Below are 22,911 nucleotides of genomic sequence, written 5' to 3' on the forward strand. Positions count from 1 at the left end.
CAGGGTACGATTGTAGCAGAGCAAAAATTTCGAGTGTCGGGTTCTAGATTTGGTTCCTAGGTGGCGCACAAGGTATATTTAATAAATCTACATGTGCACCCCTGCTGGCAGCCATTTTTATGTACTTTTGAAAGAGTTACATCGCAAAATATATTTTCATGCTACGTAAGTACTTTTTTTGGTGTTGGAATATTATATTGTAACAAAGTAATTTTTTTTAAACAAATAAAAATTATTAACCGAATATGTAAGTGGACACCTTAATTAACATTTAAAAAAAAAGATTAGTTTTGTTAATTAACTAGCATTGTTTTTAACAAATGAAGTTGAAATGGCGTCTTGGGGACGATTGTAACAATAAGTAAAGGGACGATTGTAACAGCTGAAAATAAGTAATCTTATGTTTACAAACCATTACTTTACTCTTTAAGAACCACCAATAGTTTCCTTTATCATTTACATTATGTTGCATGCAGGGCCTGATTACCGAAAAGGCACAGGAAGCAAGTGCTTCCCCTTTTAAATTCTAGGGGGGCCCCCAAATGACTGAAATTAAGGGCCCAATTTCTTATTTTTTGTAGCCAAAAAAAATATTAATAATAAAAGAAATAAGAAAAAAAAATGACTCCAACAAAAACTCTCGAAAAGAAAAAAAATGGGATGCTCAATAAATGGGATGCTTTAATGTGGTTTTGCCGCTAGTAAAAAAATTGGCATAAAAAAAGAGACTCATCTTGCAAAGAACCTTTCGTATAACAACAAGTAATTTTATAATTTAATTTAGTGAAATATTTAAATTTTGTCAACATATGTGCTAGCTACTCCCTCATGTTTTTGTTACTATATATAGTTGGCTACTATACATGTTGGACCCTACTTTACGTGCTTTATAAAGCACGTAAAGAAGGGTCCAACATGATTGCATAGGATCTCTGTATTACTTTCTAAGGTTCTAATAGTTTTCACATGGTTCTTCCCTCTTTAAAATGTATTGTTTATGGGTGAAAAATATCAAAAGTTTCTTTTGCTCAAGTTAGGGGGGCCCCAAAATCCTATTATGCTTCCCCTATTTTCAGAGGTTAATCGGGCCCTGGTTGCATGTGCATTATTTTATTTGTCACCTTTCACAGCATAAATTAAAATTTTTAACCCTTAAAGTTTGTTGGCGCCTCTATCGGCTTTGGCTTCGTTTATCTTTTCATTTGGCGAAAAGAAGAGCTCTTGTTGTTTTTGTTTTTGATATCGTCGGACGTCTTCAAATGGCGTCATTCATCGTTTGTTAATAAATTGTTAAATAGTTATCGTTTGTACTTAATCAATCGTAATATACAGTCCGCATATCGACCCCCTCAACATGGTCCTGTCTACCCGGAATTCAAACCTGATATAATTTGAAAATAACAATTTTGATCAACTTTCGTTTTCGTTTCGTCATATCTTCGTTTTTGATTTCGTTTTGATACATTTTTGATTTGCAGAAATGACTGATACTGAGGAACAATATGAAAAGAGCTTAAAACAATTGAATCGTCGTCGTGGTAGCTCTAAAAGGAAAATAACTAGGTTGGAAAGCTTTATTTCTACAAATGGAAATGAGGCTGACTGTCTCGAACTGCAATCTCGTATCGATAGCATAGGATTAATTCTTCAAGAAATTGAACTTTTAAAACTGGATTATTATTCAATTTTGAAGGATGAAGAATTAGAAGCTTATCAATCCCATTTTGATGAAATGGAAGAACAGATAGAATCTTGCAAGGTAAGCTTGCAAAGACTTTTTCATTCAAGAAATTCTAATATTTCTCATTTGCATAACAATGAACAATTAAGTAATAGTAAAATAAATGTTAAATTGCCAGATATTTGCTTGCCTTGTTTTGATGGAAAAATCGAAAATTGGAATAACTTTAAGCTTCAATTTGATAGTTTGATAACTGAAAATCAGTCTTTAAATAGCATGCAGAAATTGTTTTATTTGCGTTCAGCTTTAAAAGGTGACGCTAAATATATTGAAACACCAGAAGATACTTTTGAATCATTGATGAAAATCCTAAAAGAAAGATTTGAAAATACTCGTTTAATTGTAAACAATTATATCTCGAACATTTTGAATTTTGAAAAAATTTCTGTAGAATCTTATAAAGATTTGAGACATTTAATTGATACTTTAAATAAAAGTTTAAGAGGTTTAAATTTAATGAAATTGGAAACTAATGATCTTGTTGAACAATTAATAATTAACATAACTGTTCAAAAATTGGATAAGGAAAGTCGCAAACAGTATGAAATGAGTTTAACTTCTACTGAACTTCCAAAATTCAATACATTTATGGAATTTATTCAAAAAAGATGTCAAACATTAGAAAATCTTCAGGGAAACTTTTTTGTGAATAAAGCTAAGAATATTCAACATCAAAACAAAGCACGCAACTTTGTTGTGAAATCGAATTGCAATAAATGCCATTTGTGTTCAAAGGACCATTTAGTATACAACTGTCCCTCTTTTTTAAAAATGTCACCAATACTCAGATTTGATGTTGTTAAGAAAAATAATCTGTGCATTAATTGTTTAAATGCATCACATAAACTGAATTCCTGTCCATCGAAATTTACATGCAAATTCTGTCAAGCTAAGCATAATTCCTTATTGCATCGCAAGGAAAATAATTTTCGCCAAACGGAGATTCATTCGGAATCTCTAATAGAGCAAAATTCGCAGGCGCCAGTCTGTAATCCAACTTCTCAGGACATAAATAATGTTTCGAATGATAATTTAATATCTCATGTGTTCGCTACTACAAACACTTGTAGAAATAAAAACATAATTCTCGCAACTGCTCTAGCTTGGATTTGGAATCCTGTGAGTAACTGTTTCGTTCAAGGACGTTTATTGTTGGATAGTGGAAGTATGGTAAATATTATGACTTCGGATTTCGCAAACAAAATCGAATTGAAAAAAGAAAGAATAAATATTCCAATAAGTGGGTTAGGAGGAAATGAAACAAATGTTAAATATAAATTGAATGCTCTTGTTTCTAATAAAGATTCATCGTTTTCGCTTCGCACTGAATTTTTAGTAGTCAATAAAATTACGGATTTAATTCCATCTAACACTTTGAATTTCCAGAACATTATTATTCCCAATCATTTAATATTAGCTGATCCCTCTTTCGCTAAGGCTGGAAAAATTGATATGATCTTAGGTGCTGAACATTTTTTTGAAATCATTAAAGAAAATAAATATCGCACTTCAGAAAACTTAACATTTCAAGATTCTGTTTTTGGTTTTATTGCTAGTGGTTCATATGAATCCAAAAATCCAAAACATTATTGTAATTTAGTTTATCGTTCAGAAAACATTGAAAATAGCATTAAGAATTTTTGGGAAATTGAAGAAATAGATAATTCCCGAATTTTGAGTGATGAAGAAGCATTTTGCGAAAGTCACTTTCAAAAGAATCATAAAAGAGCAGAAAACGGTCGTTACATGGTTAAAATGCCTATTCGTGAGGAAGCGCTGGAAACTATCGGTGAATCTCGTTATATAGCTCAGAAACGCTTGAATCAGACCGTGAGAAGATTGAACACCAATCCTGAAATGAAGAAACTTTATTGTGAATTCATAAATGAATACGAAAATTTAAATCATTTGGAAAAGGTTGTAGATGATGTTTCACCTTCTTTATCATATTATATGCCACATCATGGCATTTTTCGCCCCGACAAAACTTTTACAAAACTAAGAGTCGTATTTAATGCCTCTACGCCTACATCGACAGGACAAAGCTTAAATGACATATTGCTAATCGGAGAAGTGAGAGAAAACGTTTTTGATTTGATTGTTCGATTTCGAAAACACAAGATTGCCTTAACAGCTGATATTAGGAAGATGTTTCGTCAAATATTAATCGATCCGTCTCAAAGAGATTTATTGAGAATTTTGTGGAAAACTCAAGAAGACGAAGTGCCTACAGTATTCAGAATGAAAACAATTACGTATGGAACAAAAAACGCTCCATTTCTGGCCATCAGAACATTGAAGCAGTTAGCGATGGATGAACAGTTGAATTACCCTCTTGCTTCAGAAGTTGTTCTTTCTGATTTATACATGGACGATGTACTTACTGGATCAACAGATCTTGAATCGGCTTTAGAGTTAAAGACTCAATTAGTAAAAATGTTTGATAGTTGTGGCATGACCTTGCACAAATGGAACTCGAATTCCAGGGACTTGATCAATGACAGCAACTTTAACGAAGAATTCTCTTTCGAGACTGAAGAATCTACTAAAACACTAGGTATAATTTGGCAACCGGGACAAGACAAGTTCACTTTCAAAGTATGCGTGTCCCAGCAATCAACCTATACCAAACGAGATGTATTGTCAGTCATTGCTAGGTTGTATGATCCAATTGGCTTTCTTGGACCCGTCATCAGTAGAGCTAAGATAATGCTTCAAAAACTTTGGACTCAAAACCTTAATTGGGATGACAATTTGCCGGAGCACATTGCTCGAGAATGGAATCGTTTCGTCAGTAACCTGAAAGCTTTAGAGAACATTCGAATCGACAGATATGTTCTAACCTCTAAAGTTAAGGAAATTGCTCTCGTTGGATTTGCTGATGCTTCCACTTTGGCTTACGGAGCTGTGATATATCTTCATCCTGACAGTTCTAACTCTGCCTTTAAAATCCTAGCCAGTAAATCTAGAATTGCACCTCTAAAAACAATATCCGTACCTCGTTTGGAGTTATGTGCATGCCTTTTACTTGCTAAGTTAGTTCAAAAAGTTATAGCTGCTTTAAGAATGGATATCAAAGAGGTCACTTTATTTTCAGACTCTACCATCGCATTGGCTTGGATTAACTCTTCTCCGCACCAATTAAAAACATTTGTTGGAAATCGTGTATCCAAAATTCAAACACTTTCAAATAATTTTCACTGGAGACATATACCATCTGAGGAGAATCCTGCTGACTTGATTTCGCGAGGAATCGATCCTTCCGAATTGGTGTCACTGGACTTGTGGTTTTCTGGACCATCGAGTTTAGACATTCAACCAACAGATCAACAACCCATTGAAAATTTGAACAGTGAACTTTATGAGCGTGAACTTAAAAAATCATCGAATATAACTCTTACTTTGTCTTCCAACTCAGACTTTGTTAATAGTTTTCTCACTTTAAGTAATAATTTTGTAAAACTAATTCGTATTTTGAGTTACATTTATAGGTTCATTTCTAATTGTCGGAAACAGGAAAGGATGTTTGGTCCCATCACTAGAGAGGAACTTCAGCATGCAAAGCTTTCTCTAGTAAAGTTAGTACAGGTAATTGTATTTAGAAAGGAGATACATGCATTAAAAAATAAAAAAAGATTGAAAGACAGCCACGTAAGTAATTTAAATCCTTTTCTTGATTCTAATGGTTTGGTTAGAGTAGGGGGCAGAATCAACAATTCGAATTTATCTTATGATCAAAAGCACCCATTGCTAATTCCAAGAGATCATAAAATAACTACTTTAATTTTCCAGTATTTTCATTTAAAAAATTTGCACGTTGGTTCGCAAACTTTGCTTCATTGTGTTAGACAAGAGTTTTGGCCCCTGAATGGTAGGAACACTGCTCGAAAAATCGTTCACGATTGCATAACATGTTTCCAAGCCAAACCTAAAATAGAACAGCAAATTATGGCTTCTTTACCGAAAGAAAGAGTTACCATAACTTTTTCAAAAACTGGCACCGATTTATGCGGTCCCTTTCTTATTAAGTATAAAAATCAGCGGAAGGGAATCTTAAACAAAATCTATGTTGTAATTTTTGTATGTTTAATTACTCGTGCCATTCATTTGGAAATAGTAAGTGATTTGACAGCAGAAGCATTAATTGCCACCCTTAAAAGGTTTTTTGCGAGAAGAGGTTTGCCTTCTATTATATTTTCTGATAATGCCACAAATTATACTGGTGCTCATTCTGAATTGAGAAAATTGCATGATCTTGTTAAAAATTCAGAAAATCTTGCTTCTTACTTATCCCATGAATTCGTTGTTTGGAAATTTATTCCTCCCAGATCGCCAAATTTTGGTGGCATTTGGGAGGCGGGAGTTAAATCTTTTAAGCACCATTTGAAAAGAACTATTGGAAACTCTAAATTAACATTCGAGGAATTTTTAACGGTTATAAACCAAATTGAAGGTGTATTAAACAGTAGACCACTTCTTCCCCTTTCTTCGGACCCCAATGATTTTGAGACCCTAACTCCCAGTCATTTTTTAATTGGGCGACCCATAAACAGTATTCCAGAATTTCCTGTGGCAGTCATTCCTGATAATCGACTCTCTCGGTGGCAAAGGATACAAAAAATCAATCAGACTATTTGGAAAAAAATGGTCAAGAGATTATCTAAATAATTTACAGCAAAGAAGTAAATGGTTATTCGAAAAAAACAATGTTAAACCAGGAACACTAGTTTTAATTAAAGAAGATAATCTACCCCTTTGTTCATGGATTATTGGTCGTATCCATGAGGTTATCCCAGGAAATGATGGAAAAATTCGAGTTGTTATTGTAAAAACTGCACAAGGTTTCTTTAAACGCAGCATATCAAATATATGCGTTTTACCTATCAATGAGTCTACTAGTAATTAGTTTACATGTTTATTTTTTTCATTATTGTCATAAAGAATGTGATTGTATGCATTTAGTTTGCTTTTGAAAATTATTATGTTATTTGGTTATTTAGTCATAAATTTTTAGAACTCTTTTTTTATCATTTGCGTTATAAATTGTCATTTATTGTTGTATATGTATTTGTTTGAAATTGATATTTCAAAGCCGGGCGGTATGTTGGCGCCTCTATCGGCTTTGGCTTCGTTTATCTTTTCATTTGGCGAAAAGAAGAGCTCTTGTTGTTTTTGTTTTTGATATCGTCGGACGTCTTCAAATGGCGTCATTCATCGTTTGTTAATAAATTGTTAAATAGTTATCGTTTGTACTTAATCAATCGTAATATACAGTCCGCATATCGACCCCCTCAACAAAGTTAAAAGTTTAATCCTTTAGGTTTCTGTTCATTATTATTTTTACTCCTAAAATATCACTACTATTTTGATCAATAAAAAATATATCACAACTTTGATAATATGTATAATTAACTATGTTTTAGTTGAATTTATGAACTGTTACAATTGACCCCGTAAGTGGGGACAATTGTAACAAGTGCACGACTGCCAAAAATTGTTAATAACTAATATAGTAACATTTGAAATAAGGTTTTTTTTTTCGAGTAAAGGATAGTCTACTTTACTCGTCTGTCAATGAATACTAATAATATATTGGACTTTTTGTTAGTTAAAAATAGTAAAGTAAAAATTATTACAACTGACCCCACTCTCCCCTACGTTTTTGCGTCTGATTTCGTAACTTAAAATGCCATCTATTTAAATTATTGCATATCCGTAGGTAAAAATCAAATCATTTGATCCAAAATTATTAAAATTGCTCTCTGTACTTTTTTACTTCATTTTAATCATTATTATTTTTTTTTAAAAAAATTCATTTGATTATAAAGTGATAAGTCCCCTTTTCCTTTAAATACTTTTTTTTTTACAGCGTACCGTAGATTTTTCTCTATTAAAGGATACCATATAAATCCACTGACTTCAACGAGAAAAGAAATGAACCCTCTTTAGCGATACTCCCCTTGGCTTCCACCAACTCAAACAAATCCCATTTATGTCTGTGGCTGGCTTCCATTTGCAGCTTCAGCGCGGAATTCTCTTGGTGGAAAATTCCATCTTTCATCTCCCCTGAACATGTTTCTCTCTCACCCTCTTTTTCTATGATTATCGAACAAAATCATCTCCTTCCCTCCCCCCTCTTAATAAGTGAGTACATGGGTGCTAGAATTAGTATGGGAGGGGGGATTGTCGGCCCCTCGACCTTGTCATCACTTTCGAAGGAGAGTTTCCGTGGAAGGCAGCATGGAATACAAAAGAGGGCAGAGCACGCGTTCTTTAATTACTGAGCATACCTCCAACACGGCTTTTTGAAGGTGTCATTCAAAAGCGACTAATTATTTAATGACTTGTTCATTTCTCTCTTTGTCTTTTATTTATTTTATCTTTCTGCTTGGTAATGAAAAAAGTTTTTTTTATATGACATTTATTATCGTACAATTTTTTAACGTAATGTTTGTAAAAGAAAATATGTATCCATGCATAAAAAAATAATACGAAAAAGAATCGTGAATTATTTTTTTTTATATATTCTTATTTTATATTTTATAACCGTCGTTGAATAGCTGACCCAATTTTGTGTTTACGACTACTAATGTTCAACTCCGTAGCCTCATAGTTTCGAACCCAATCCAGAAGACAAGGGAACTCCTGTATCAGTACCCCCAGAGGTATGATTTGTTATGGGAACATGGAGGACTATGTGACTTGACAGATTTAACGTGCATCAGTCACCATTTACTACACGGGGAGTCTACGGCCGGCGGGGATCGAAGCCACGACCTCTTGGGCACGGGCCCAGTGCCCTACCAACCAGGCTATCCCGGCCCTTCCTTATATTCTTCAAAAAAATTGCCATTACTGTCTTTTTTAATGTAAAGAATGCGAAAAACTTGACCGAATTCAACTGTCGAAGATATGTAGACTGGGGGGGGGGGGAGAAATCTTTATTGTTTTTCTCAATGCCCACCCGATTGACATTCATTATTCAGGTATCAGTTGGGCAGATTTGTTGGCCACTCTTTCAAGGGCAACCTATTTGGTGGACCAACGTTGCTCTCACAGTAAGGCCAGATAGTACAGAGAATGAAAGAACATCCATGGATTTTCCGGGACTCGAATTCAACCAAGTCAAAATTCTCAATGGTCTCATCAAAACATTTTGATGGTTTGTGTTGGTTTTAGTGTTATTCATGATGGTCCAACATCATTTGATGGTCACCATCATCCAACATTTTTCCTTATGCGTTCATGGTTTTTAATATGCTAACAAACTTCCATCATGGAATGATGGAAAATGATACTTTAATACTATGATGGTTAACCATCGAAAGAAGTTTGATTCTAGTAAACCAACAATCCGTGATGGTCCATGGTGGTTCCAACTATTCATTACCTTGATGGCTTAAGGGGAATTCTTGTTGGTTATCTGGAATATACCATAAAAACAATTTTTTTAGTATCTTGGAGCATCATAAATCAGTCCGAAACATACATGGCAACGTTACTTTTAAAAAGTAACGAGTAAAAGTACAAGTATTTTTAAAAAAAGTAACGAGTAAAAAGTAAAAGGTTCTTATTTTAAAAAATAACGAGTAAAAGTAAAAGTACAAGTACTAAACAAAAAAAATAACGATTTAAAAGTACATTTCTAGGAAATCAAAGATTCAAAGAAACCTGAAATTTTATTGAATAATATTCTTATGTTCTTTAACGTTTTTGCAAAATTTTTGTTATTTATTTAATTATTTTTAATTTTGAAAGTTATGGACATTAATTTATTTTTAAATTCGGAAGAATATTATATTATAATTTTATAATATAATCGTATAATACAATTTTAAAATCAAATATAATTTTAATATCAAACTTTTTATGGATTTGCACGAAAAAGAAATTTTATCTATTGATTTTTATTTTTAGTTTATTATTTTTATTTATTTAAATTACCATTAATTTAAAATTGTTTTACTCTATAGAAACGCGTTTTAAAAGCACAAACATAAACAAAGCAAACACGGGGTTTCAGATAGCTTTGTGATCTTTGAGCTAGTAAAAAATAATTGAATGTGAATAATTGAATTGAGTTGTGAATGCATATATATTGCACATTAATTTTATAAATAAAAAAAACATAAGCTTTTTTTTTTAATTTAATCTTCTTTTTTTCTTTTTTAAGAAAGCTTACCGAGTTTTAGGAAAACGTAACGATTTCATTCGAAATTTCCGTTACAAATACTTTTACTTTTTCCCCAAAAAAGTAACGAAAGTACAAGTAAAAGTACTAAATTTAAAAAGTAACGAAGTACAAGTAAAAGTACGTACTTTTTACTTGTACCGGCGGTACAAGAAACGAAAGTAAAAGTACTGCCATATATGGTCCGAAAGTGATGGTAGTTCATAATCTTTCCAATATTTGATTTTTAGGAAACTGTGATGGAAATTTCTGATGGTTTACCATGACCGAACCATCAAAACAAGTTGGTATTCTTATGTTAGACCATCATAAATCAGTCCGAATCACTACATTTGGGTGATGGTTACCTATGCCAGTTACCATCTAAAAATATAATGGTCCATGATGGAATTATTAATGGTTACCATCAAAATTATGTTGGCTCATCAATTGAAAACAATAACGAATTTTGACTTGGGCAGGACCTTTCTGGCGTGAGGTCAGCTCCCTGACCACTTCACACTTCACAGTCTAGTCGGACGGGAAAATTCTTAGCATGCTTTCAATCTTTTTTCATTTAATTTTCACAAATTAACTGATAATGGATATTTACTATGCCACTATCTTTCGATGCATGTAAGTCTGTCATCTAATCAGAATTTCAGATATAAGGCTTGCAGAATTTTAGAATATGAATTTTTTCTCACAAAATTATGCCAATACAATTCTGAAATCAACCGTTTTCGAAAGATGTATAAATAGCAAACAATTATTAGTTTTTAGATTTTGGATAAGCATCTCTGTTTTTATGCAATTAACATATAAGGGAATTTTTTGCGTAAAATCAAGTACAGAAATATATCTAGAAAACACAAATTAAAAATTTAACCTAGAATCCAAGATGGCGATAGTTGAGGCCTCTTAAAAGGAGGCTAAACCGCAGAAGAAATCCTTCATAGAAAATTCTCTTCGGTAAACCCATAATAAACCACGAAGTTTCAATGGCTGAAAACTTTTTTTTTCCTTCAAAATATCCAAATGTTAAAAAATTATAGCCAGAAATGCAACTGAATTATTACTTAGGAATGAATTTAAATTTTAAAATACCCTAAATAAAAGTGAAACAGCCATGATGTATTTCTCTTGCGGTTTCTCCATCTTGTATTTTGGAATAAATTTTTGATTCGTGTTTCATTTATCTCTCTAACTATCTATCTATGGTATTTAATAAAATTTTGATGATCATTTCACTGCAGTAAACCTTGCGAAAAGTATTAAAAATAATGGGATCACTATACAAAATTAGGAAAAATTGTGCTTCAATTTTTATAAACTTTTTTCTCAAAAACATCAAGCAATTTATAATTTTGAGTCAGTAATTTAAAATTGCACATTTTACTGCTGCCAGATGCTTTTAAAATTTAATTTTGCTTCAGTTTAAATTCATGAAAACCGATTCAGATAACGCTAAAAAAATTTTTTTCAATGTAAATTACGCAAAAATAAAGATATTTATCAAAATTATAAACTTAGACAAAAATATAAACGCAAACTACCTTTTGAAAAATAAAGTATGCAAAATTGTAACGGAACAATTTTATAAGATAAAACTAAATAATTTGTAACACCGCAAGTCAAATATCTCAAAATTTGATTGGATGATGGTCTAGTGTTTTACATGTATTATCGGAAAGATATTGCCGAAGCGAGTAAATATCCGCCATCATTTTATTTGTGAAAATTAAATAAAAAGAAATTAAAAGCATATTTAGAATTTTCCCTTCCCATCTCCACTTCTTTGATAGTTGAGTTCGGTCGGGAGGAGAAATGCCTCTTAAAAACGGATTTCGACAATTAACGGTAACCGTATCCAAATGCACGATATTATAAAAACCATTACATAATTTTTTACGTACGAGCATCCCGCACGCTCACGTGCCTAACTTCCGCAGAAGCTCAGTAGAGAAAAAAACACCGTTAATAACTGCGTTGCGCAGAATCTACGTACGTGAGATAAACGTGTAGGATACTGCGGGAAAGTGCAAAATTTCTCGATTGTAAACTATCGAAACCGATAACGTGTAGATATTATTAGTACGAATCCCTTTTTACCTCGACATGTGCACTCGAGTTAATCCGAGCGCGCTAAATAGGCCTAAATGTGCTACACTCGAAATAATTCGAGCGTGGTCGTTTTTTATGCTGCTGTAATTTTCACGCTCGAATGTAATCAAAAATTGTTTATATTCTAGTGTGAAAATTACAGCAGATTAATAATTCATATTATGAGTAAGTTACTAATATAGTTGAATCCTGAAATAATAAGGGAAAGCTAGATATTGTTTAAAAACTTATGGTTTGGGCCAAATGTTTTAGTGCGAAAATTACAGCAGATAAATAATTCAAATTATGAGTAAGTTACTAATATAGTTGAATTCTGAAATAATAAGGAGGAAGCTAGATATTGTTTAAAAACTTATGGTTTGGGCCAAATGGTTTAGTGCGAAAATTACAGCAGATAAATAATTCAAATTATGAGTAAGTTACTAATATAGTTGAATTCTGAAATAATAAGGAGGAAGCTAGATATTGTTTAAAAACTTATGGTTTGGGTCAAATGTCTTAGTGTGAAGATTACAGCAGATAAATAATTCAAATTATGAGTAAGTTACTAATATAGTTGAATCCTGAAATAATAAGGAGGAAGCTAGATATTGTTTAAAAACTTATAGTTTGGGCCAGTGGCCTTTTAAAGTTTGCCTCAATCAAGGCCGGTGGAAGGGGCGAACAAGGCGGGTGACCGCCCGGAGCGCTAGACTACGGGGGAACCGAACTAGACTCAGTATTAATGTTCATTAAATTATTGATTTCCTCCTCTTTTCAAAATAGTGTTTGCCTGAAAAATATATTCACATATGCTAATTTTTTAATTATATATTCTTAGATTAACTTTTTTTTATGGTAAAAGCTCCCAGAGTAGAAGTTTTATTTAGGTTTTGCACCAATATTCCCAAAGAGTTAAGGGTGAATTAAGAGTGAAAATTTTTGAATTGTAAGGTACAAAATTTTTTTGCCTCATCTTAAAGAACATAATTTTACATAACAAAATACAAAATTTGAACAAAATTGGTAGAAAAGTTCCTGAGAAATCGAATTTTAAATATCTGATTTCTTTTAAAAAATTTAATTTCTCATGAACTATTCAACCGATTTCGCTCAACTTTTTTATTTTATAATTCTTAGAATTTAAAACCGTAAGAATTCACGAGAAAAGAATAATAATAAAAGGCTATTTACAATATCAGATTTTTACTTACTTGTTTTTATGAGATTATTACCTACTTGTAATGCATCGTGGTACTTGTAATACATGTATCATGGGTTATAAGCCCATTGCCGTCATGCTAACTGTGGGAGGTTTTCATGGTTTTCCTCTTTCTGTAACAGAAATGCGAGTTAGTTTCATCATAAAGTCCTCTACGAAATCTAGTTTGTCTTAATGCTTGTCTTATGGGTTGAGCTCAAAATTACAAAGTCACGGATTTGAACATTGATGGTTCCTAAACTCAGAATTGGGACTGCTGTTCAATTCCAATTTTATAATAAAATATATTTAGAGATGATAAACAATAACTAATTTAAACTGGAAAAATAAACAATTGTGTGTAAAATTTTTGACTTTAAAGCCACCATTTTTGGCCTTAAGTAACTTTATTAAAATATACGCATAAGAATCAGTTCAGTTACTTTTATCATACAATTTATAGGAAGCAATAAATTTAGACTGCACACTGCACCACAATTCTTGAAATAATCTTAGTTTGTAAATCAACTATGCACACACAGATAGTTTGTTTTAACAAATTCGAATTAGGCTTAAAACAATAAAAGTAAATAGTACAATCGAAGTCATCAGTGCTCAAACGCTCCACAAGCACTTCCTTTTAATATTAAAACATTATTCCTTTTAACATTAATATCTGAATGCTTCGAACCATTTACTTTGTTGTTCCTTATCTAATTTTTATAAATTAAAACTATCATAAATAGAATTCTTTCTATATGTATGCAACCGGCTATTTTTCTGGGTAGACTTTCATAAATGCCACAACATATTAAATTATTCTTTGCAGAAACTGCATCCATTCATGTTTGCTATTTTGTCGTCCATTCCAACCACTATACGTTTTTTAAGACATCACAAAATTCTTTTCTATCATCGGTATTCATTCAACTCCAAGAAATTTAAAAATTTTCGTCTGCTTTTTTTTTCATTTAATCTTTTTGAGTTTTTTCATTAATGCTTTTGTTAACCTGATTTTTTGTTACGTAGAATGGGATAATTGCAAGTGACGTAGTGTGGGTATCCGGATCCTGATTGGTTATCGAAAGGTGGCATTTGTTTTAAAACTCAACTTGAGTTGAATACATTTATGTTTGAGTGAAACACTTGCTGCGCGTTAAATTGAACTTGAGTAGCAGATATTTAAGTGATACTTGAGTTGCTTTCGCTGAAGCATGATTTGATGAGTGAATTATTTATTATTTAATTGTGTGCGAGCTATAAGCTGGAATTTGTATCGTTTTATTTTAAAAAGAAAACGATGTGGATTTCTGGTTGTTATGACGATATCATGGAACAATTTGCCAAATAAAAGTATCACCTTCTCGTTACGACTTATGTTTTGTTGAATACTTAATTTTTACTTGCTATTGTGTCCTTCATATTTAGTTTGAATGAAGAAGAATTAAAAGATCATTTTATTAGAAGTGGTATTTCTGATGAAGACGCTATTTTTCTTCTTGGTAAGTAAATATATTTTGTCGTTCTTATTCCTAAAATACTATGATTTACAATATGTTATGTGCACTTTCCATTTAAATTGGCCGTTACTCAGTGCTTTGAAATAAAATATTAGTTATTTAAATTCATTTTTCAAGAGAAATCTATTAGAATTGAAAGCGTTAAAAGTGGATGCTTACGAAATATTAAAAAAATCTGATTTCGCTCAGGAATCTTTGTTAAAGTATGTGGTAACATATTAGATCTGTAAAATTTTCTATCATTCGTTTAAAGCTCATATTAAAATTTAAAATTTTATTTTAATATATAATGGATTAATATAAGTGCCTCATTGTTTTTTGGTAACGCGTTTTAGAACAAGATGTTTCTGGAAAATAAATTTCATATTATTATATATATATTTTCTTTTCGAAATAATTTATTGCTTAAGTAGTCTGCATATATACTTGCTGTTATTTATATTGCTATCTATAAACAAAGTTGCCTATCTTTAATTTATGAAAAGTTTGCATATGCAAGATTCATTCATTCAAATCTGCATTTTAAGATGTTTTTATATGCATTTTAATATAAATGTATCATTTTAGAAAAAAATAGGAGAAATATTATATTCAAATTAAGTTAAATAGTATTTTGAGTTGAGTTTTTTAAATTATTGCATGTTTACATGTATTTGGAATATATATATACTAGGAGGCTCCGCCGCCTGCTCGCTAACGCTCGCCAACCCCCGAGAATTGCTACGCAATCCTATGTGGTTCACGCCGTGAACCATGGCTCGCTGCGCTCGCTCGCCAATGAACACAATGTTCTAGCACAAAGACATAATATATTATCATCAAAGACATAGTATTTTATCATCAAAGACATAGTATTGTACTTATGTAGATGAATTCTACCAATGTTCTTATTGGCTTTTAAAAAAGTATATTAGCTATTTAGATTGTACATGGTGAAAAAATCAAAACATTAGCTAAATAAGAAACATATTAGCGAAATAAATTATATAATATTGCTTCACTAATATTCTGCATTTTAAAGCGTGAAAATTCAATGCGTAAATAAACGCGAAATATAAAAAAAAATTCAATGCATTCAATACAAACACTTAAGCGTTTTTTAGACGTAGCTCCCAGTAGAAAAATATCAATTCAACAGCGGCCTTTTAAAGCATTCTCACTTCAATTAATTAATTAATTCCTAATTGAGTTTAAATTAAATATTGTCATGTTTTTAGTGCATGAATCTGAATTGAACAACCTGATAATGCTCACTCTGGTTATTTTAGCCATATGATGTGCTCTTGCTCTACGTGCTCTTGCGTGCCGAATCCAATCAATTAAAAATGAAAACTGTTGCCAGCGCGAGAAAAGAAATATCATCGGTTTTATTGATACATACATACGTACGTATTAGCGTTTTATATAATAAGATAGATAGATACACATATATAGGTTGTTCACAAGGTTGTGGATTTGATACAAAATCTCAGTTGCTTTGCAAATATTTTTTACTTTACTTTCTCATTTTAACGCAATTTTTTAAAAATATAACATATAAAACAATATTTTTCATTTTTACTATTTTTATTTTAACATAATTATGAAAAAAAATTTTAAATTAAATATTTTCGTTATTTGTTTAAGCCCAAAAACTCTTTTTAGTTGAAAACTGCAAACCAAGGAATGCGCTTACATTTTCTGACATATTTATGATTTCAATATAAAAATTCTATAAAACTGGGGTCTATTTTGAATGATAGGCTATTAACCTGTGACAGTACTCAAATTTGAGTTATTTCAGTTGACTCTATGACTTGAGTGAATTTAACCAAAGATGAGAAGGCTCTTTTTTTCCAGATGAATAAGTGAAATTTCACTCAAGTTATTTTAACACTTTCATTTTAAGTGAGTATGGATAATTCCTGGAGAGAAGTTAAATATTATTTAATTATTTAATAAAATTGAGATATTTTTGAAACCTAACCTAAACATTTTTGTTATATAACTAAAAGCATACATTTCTTTTATACAATTCAGATGATCGGTTTATCAAATCAATCAGACAAGAAGATTAAAAATTACTTCTCAAATAAACGACCACAATCAACTTTTTTGATCAATCGATGAAGAGGACTGAAACTTACTTGTTATTAAATTGGCTATGATCAGCTTGTCAAATCAATCTAACGAAACGATTAAAAATACTTGGCAATTCATTGACCATGATCTTGGAACTTATTCTTCGGTAGCTAAACCTAGTTAGCCTTCGATGTCTTCTGAATCATGGATTGAAAATTAAAAGATTCATATCTTCAGAAATAACGTTGATAATTAAATAAACTAACTCATTATTCATAGTTAGAGTCTTCTGTCAATGATTAAATCGCTTCTAATACAAATAAAATCACAGTTTAACTTAATTTTCCATATTTACAGAGCATTTAAAAATGACTACAGCACCTGTTCCGACATGTTGTCAACCTTGAATGGAGTAAAAGCATCTAATTTTGGTAGAAGCTTTATCAATATGTGGTATTAATATTTAACTTTAAATAGTGCATAAAAGCTCAATTCGGTATTGACTAGGAATAAAAAAAAATCATTCACAGAATTTTTAGAGTTTTTCAACTCTGAATTCGGAAAGGTACCATAGTTTTTACAGTGTACAATTTAAAGTCTATAGTTAAATTTAAAACACTTACAACGGAAGAAGTTTCCATCGAGCTCATGTACTATGTTCATACCAAAAGTAAAATATTTTCGCTTCTAAAAGCACCAATGATGGGGCATCTTTTATACCGTCTTTAGATTGTTTATAATTGATTGCGTGTTAGTGTGAGTTAGTTGTTATCTTCAATGCTGCTAGATATCAACAGAAGCAAAAGTTCAATGCTAAAATATGAGTGTGTGTTCTTAGTTGTGTTATAAGAATATTTATATTACAGTTTTTAAATCCTTGTAAACTATATTTTACTAAATTTGTTTTTTTACTTTACAACCGTCGTTGAACAGCTGAATCAATTGTGAGTTTTCGACTACTTATATTCAACTCCATAGCCTTGTAATTTTGAACCCAATCCAGAAGACGTGAATTGTTAGAATTTTAAAAATACAACTTAAAAGTCTTTGTAAAATTACAAAATTTGATTTCTCAGAAACTACTCGACTGATTTTTCTTAAATTTTGTATTTTGTTATTTAAAATGACATTCTTTAAAATGATGTAAAAAACTGTACACCTTACAATTCTACATTTTTGCGACTGCTATTAAATGGAATAATGAAAAATAATAAATATTTACTAAAAGTTTTTTTTTTTTTTTGCATAGAATTATCTTAGGATAAGCAAATTTTACAATTGTGTGTAAAAAATTTTCAAGTCACTTTAAAAGATCTCGAGATATGGTGAATACGCAAAAATAAAATTAACATTAAAGGATCCTAAGTTTGGACGGCTTTCCTGACTATTCGGACCTTATTTGCGGCTAGATAATTTGAGGGTTAAAAATCCAAATACGTCGGGGAAAAAAGATTATTTAGTAGTACGATTTATTTAGTAGTACGTGCGAAACATACTTAGCAGTACATACGAATTACAAGAAAATACGTTTTTGTGTCTGATTTTGCAACTTAAAATACAGTCTGCGCTACTTAATTATCATATTTGAGGTCACACCCTCAAACCATTACGATTGAATCCTAGGGCGTCAAGCTTCGAACGATAGATCAAAGTTTATTCAGGGTGGTCCGTTTATTTTTTGCTTACTGTGCATGTAAATAACTACTCTTTGATTGTTAATATTATTTTCTTATCTGTTAGAGCACTTAAGAGCGGGAGAATATAAGATTACTTTAAACATCAGCTTACTTACAGTCGAAAAAAAATTATCTACTTCAGCAATTTTAATTAATTTTCATATTTTATAACTGTCGTTGAACAGCCGACGCAATTTTTTGGGATTACGACTACTTATGTTAAACCCCGTAACCTTGTAATTTTGAACCCAATCCAGAAACAAAAGATATCTCTTGGATTAAGTATTATGAGAAATTTGCTGTCGTGGAGGACTTTTTTAAGGGAAACCCGCATTTTGCGTTACATGGAGAGAAAAACCACGAAAACCTCCCATCTGACGGCAAGGGGACTCTAGCCCATGATCCGCCTACCATTCAGGATATTTCACGTCAGCACTGTGGTCGGGGCCAATTGGTATTTATATCGACCAGTCGATATGAATACCGCTGGGACTCGAACCCGGCTCACCTCATCGGAAGGCGAACGCTTTATTCCCTGAGCCATCGCGACTCCTGCTATAGCAATGAAAGTATTACGTTCCGAAAAAGTTTAAATAAAGTTTTCTTAGTGAAAAATTTCCAAATTCTCGTAACTATTAAGTGTTTTGAACACACATTTTCTTAGAAATAGCAAAAATTTAGAACAAAATTCATAATATGTGGTTTTTGGGAATTTTTTTTAATCTATCGCCAAGTGCTTGAGAACAAATACATGAAAAAAGTAAATGAACAACATCACTCATTAGCTGGCAAAAAAAAAAAAATAAAGATTGAGAGAATAAAAGGATTTTTTTTTCAACATTAGCTTACTTTTATGCATATTATTTCTTATCCATTCTCAATATAATTCTCTAGAGCAGTGGTTGCCAACTGGTGGCCAGCGGGCCGCATCCGGCCAGCAAAGCCTTTTTTGTGGCCCTCAAACTAAAATATATTTTTGTCGTTTTTTTGCGAACAATTTTCATAAAAAAATCTATATGGGTTTCAAATACTTTTCATTCGTTTAAAGACACCAAATTTCTGCGTTTTTGTGAAATTTAACATACCAAGGGTGCAAAAAAATTTATTTCTCAGGTTTTGCATCCAAGAAAATATTTATTCATATACAAAAATAATCGTATATGCTGCTCTTTTTTATTTCGTTTTTTTTTTTTTTGTATTTTGTGAATATAATTTAGCATTTGCGTATCAGAAATTTTCTCGAAGAAATTCTCCCATTTAACTTTCTGAAACCACTCATTTTGGACGAAATTATTTACATTTGTAAATTTTTAAAAAGCATTAAAGAGGGAATGAATATCATGTTTTATTTAAATTTCTTGAATTGAATATCGCATGAGTGGAAAAAAAAATTTATTTCATAAGTTCGAGAATTTTTTTGTTGTTGCTATAATTCCTAATAAGTCGAAAAAAAATGTTAATTTATCACTGAATTTAATTTAAAAGAAAATAAATCTTGTCACTAAGTTTCTGATTAAGAAAAGATTCAAAATGTTACATAACAAGCATTATTTGTAATGCTTGTTATTTCGCTTTTTGATATTAAAGAAAATTTGATAAAACTCTGACAGTAATACTTAATGTTCCTTCAAACATAAAAGAGTCCTATATAAAATTTTGATAAAGTTGTGGCCCGCCGTTTGACTGGTGTTTTTAATTGCAGGCCCCGGTCACATGTAATTTGGAAACCCCTGCTTTAGAGCAATAAAAATATTATGTTTCCGGAAAAAGTTAAATAAAATTTCCTTTTTAAAAATTTCCATTTCTTTCGTAACGATTGAGTGTTTTGTGAGCACATTTTCTTATAAATTTTAGTAATTTAGTACGAAATTCATAACTTGTAGTTTTCGTGATATTTTAAATCAAACGATTGTGTACAAATGTATGAAAAAAATAAGTGAAAGAACATTTTTAGTCTCCAATTACATAATTGTATTCTGTTCTGTAAAATATCTCCCTATCTGTCGACAGCAATAAAGAATGGGAGAATAAAACAATATTTTTCAACATCAGCTTACCTTTATACAAATCATTTCTCATTCATCCTCAATGTAATTCTCTAGAGCAATAAAAAATATTACGTTTCCGGAAAAAGTTAAATAAAATTTCCTTTTAAAAATTTCCATTTCTTTCGTAACGACTGAGTGTTTTGTGAGCACATTTTCTTATAAATTTTAGTAATTTAGTACGAAATTCATAACTTGTAGTTTTCGTGATATTTTAAATCAAACGATTGTGTACAAGTATATGAAAAAAATAAGTGAAGGAACATTTTTAGTCTCGAATTACATAATTGTATTCTGTTCTGTAAAATATCTCCCTATCTGTCGACAGCAATAAAGAATGGGAGAATAAAACAATATTTTTCAACATCAGCTTACCTTTATACAAATCATTTCTCATTCATCCTCAATGTAATTCTCTAGAGCAATAAAAAATATTACGTTTCCGGAAAAAGTTAAATAAAATTTCCTTTTAAAAATTTCCATTTCTTTCGTAACGACTGAGTGTTTTGTGAGCACATTTTCTTATAAATTTTAGTAATTTAGTACGAAATTCATAACTTGTAGTTTTCGTGATATTTTAAATCAAACGATTGTGTACAAGTATATGAAAAAAATAAGTGAAGGAACATTTTTAGTCTCGAATTACATAATTGTATTCTGTTCTGTAAAATATCTCCCTATCTGTCGACAGCAATAAAGAATGGGAGAATAAAACAATATTTTTCAACATCAGCTTACCTTTATACAAATCATTTCTCATTCATCCTCAATGTAATTCTCTAGAGCAATAAAAAATATTACGTTTCCGGAAAAAGTTAAATAAAATTTCCTTTTAAAAATTTCCATTTCTTTCGTAACGACTGAGTGTTTTGTGAGCACATTTTCTTATAAATTTTAGTAATTTAGTACGAAATTCATAACTTGTAGTTTTCGTGATATTTTAAATCAAACGATTGTGTACAAGTATATGAAAAAAATAGGTGAAGGAACATTTTTAGTCTCGAATTACATAATTGTATTCTGTTCTGTAAAATATCTCCCTATCTGTCGACAGCAATAAAGAATGGGAGAATAAAACAATATTTTTCAACATCAGCTTACCTTTATACAAATCATTTCTCATTCATCCTCAATGTAATTCTCTAGAGCAATAAAAAATATTACGTTTCCGGAAAAAGTTAAATAAAATTTCCTTTTAAAAATTTCCATTTCTTTCGTAACGACTGAGTGTTTTGTGAGCACATTTTCTTATAAATTTTAGTAATTTAGTACGAAATTCATAACTTGTAGTTTTCGTGATATTTTAAATCAAACGATTGTGTACAAGTATATGAAAAAAATAGGTGAAGGAACATTTTTAGTCTCGAATTACATAATTGTATTCTGTTCTGTAAAATATCTCCCTATCTGTCGACAGCAATAAAGAATGGGAGAATAAAACAATATTTTTCAACATCAGCTTACCTTTATACAAATCATTTCTCATTCATCCTCAATGTAATTCTCTAGAGCAATAAAAAATATTACGTTTCCGGAAAAAGTTAAATAAAATTTCCTTTTAAAAATTTCCATTTCTTTCGTAACGACTGAGTGTTTTGTGAGCACATTTTCTTATAAATTTTAGTAATTTAGTACGAAATTCATAACTTGTAGTTTTCGTGATATTTTAAATCAAACGATTGTGTACAAGTATATGAAAAAAATAGGTGAAGGAACATTTTTAGTCTCGAATTACATAATTGTATTCTGTTCTGTAAAATATCTCCCTATCTGTCGACAGCAATAAAGAATGGGAGAATAAAACAATATTTTTCAACATCAGCTTACCTTTATACAAATCATTTCTCATTCATCCTCAATGTAATTCTCTAGAGCAATAAAAAATATTACGTTTCCGGAAAAAGTTAAATAAAATTTCCTTTTAAAAATTTCCATTTCTTTCGTAACGACTGAGTGTTTTGTGAGCACATTTTCTTATAAATTTTAGTAATTTAGTACGAAATTCATAACTTGTAGTTTTCGTGATATTTTAAATCAAACGATTGTGTACAAGTATATGAAAAAAATAGGTGAAGGAACATTTTTAGTCTCGAATTACATAATTGTATTCTGTTCTGTAAAATATCTCCCTATCTGTCGACAGCAATAAAGAATGGGAGAATAAAACAATATTTTTCAACATCAGCTTACCTTTATACAAATCATTTCTCATTCATCCTCAATGTAATTCTCTAGAGCAATAAAAAATATTACGTTTCCGGAAAAAGTTAAATAAAATTTCCTTTTAAAAATTTCCATTTCTTTCGTAACGACTGAGTGTTTTGTGAGCACATTTTCTTATAAATTTTAGTAATTTAGTACGAAATTCATAACTTGTAGTTTTCGTGATATTTT

At 30.9% G+C, this 22,911-nt stretch overlaps 1 protein-coding gene across 1 annotated transcript; it reads left to right on the forward strand.

The window, feature by feature from the left end:
* The first annotated feature begins 1,480 nt into the window (after positions 1–1,480).
* On the forward strand, positions 1,481–8,901 carry LOC147812977 (uncharacterized). The gene is made up of 2 exons (XM_087158535.1): positions 1,481–5,329; positions 8,728–8,901. Exons 1-2 carry the CDS (start codon positions 1,481–1,483, stop codon positions 8,899–8,901), a joined length of 4,023 nt encoding a protein of 1,340 aa, XP_087014661.1.
* The last annotated feature ends 14,010 nt before the right edge of the window (positions 8,902–22,911 follow it).

This window comes from Parasteatoda tepidariorum, chromosome 3, assembly GCF_982258835.1.
Source record: "Parasteatoda tepidariorum strain Cologne lab strain chromosome 3, Ptep-v5.0, whole genome shotgun sequence".
Taxonomy (NCBI): Eukaryota; Metazoa; Arthropoda; class Arachnida; order Araneae; family Theridiidae; genus Parasteatoda; species Parasteatoda tepidariorum.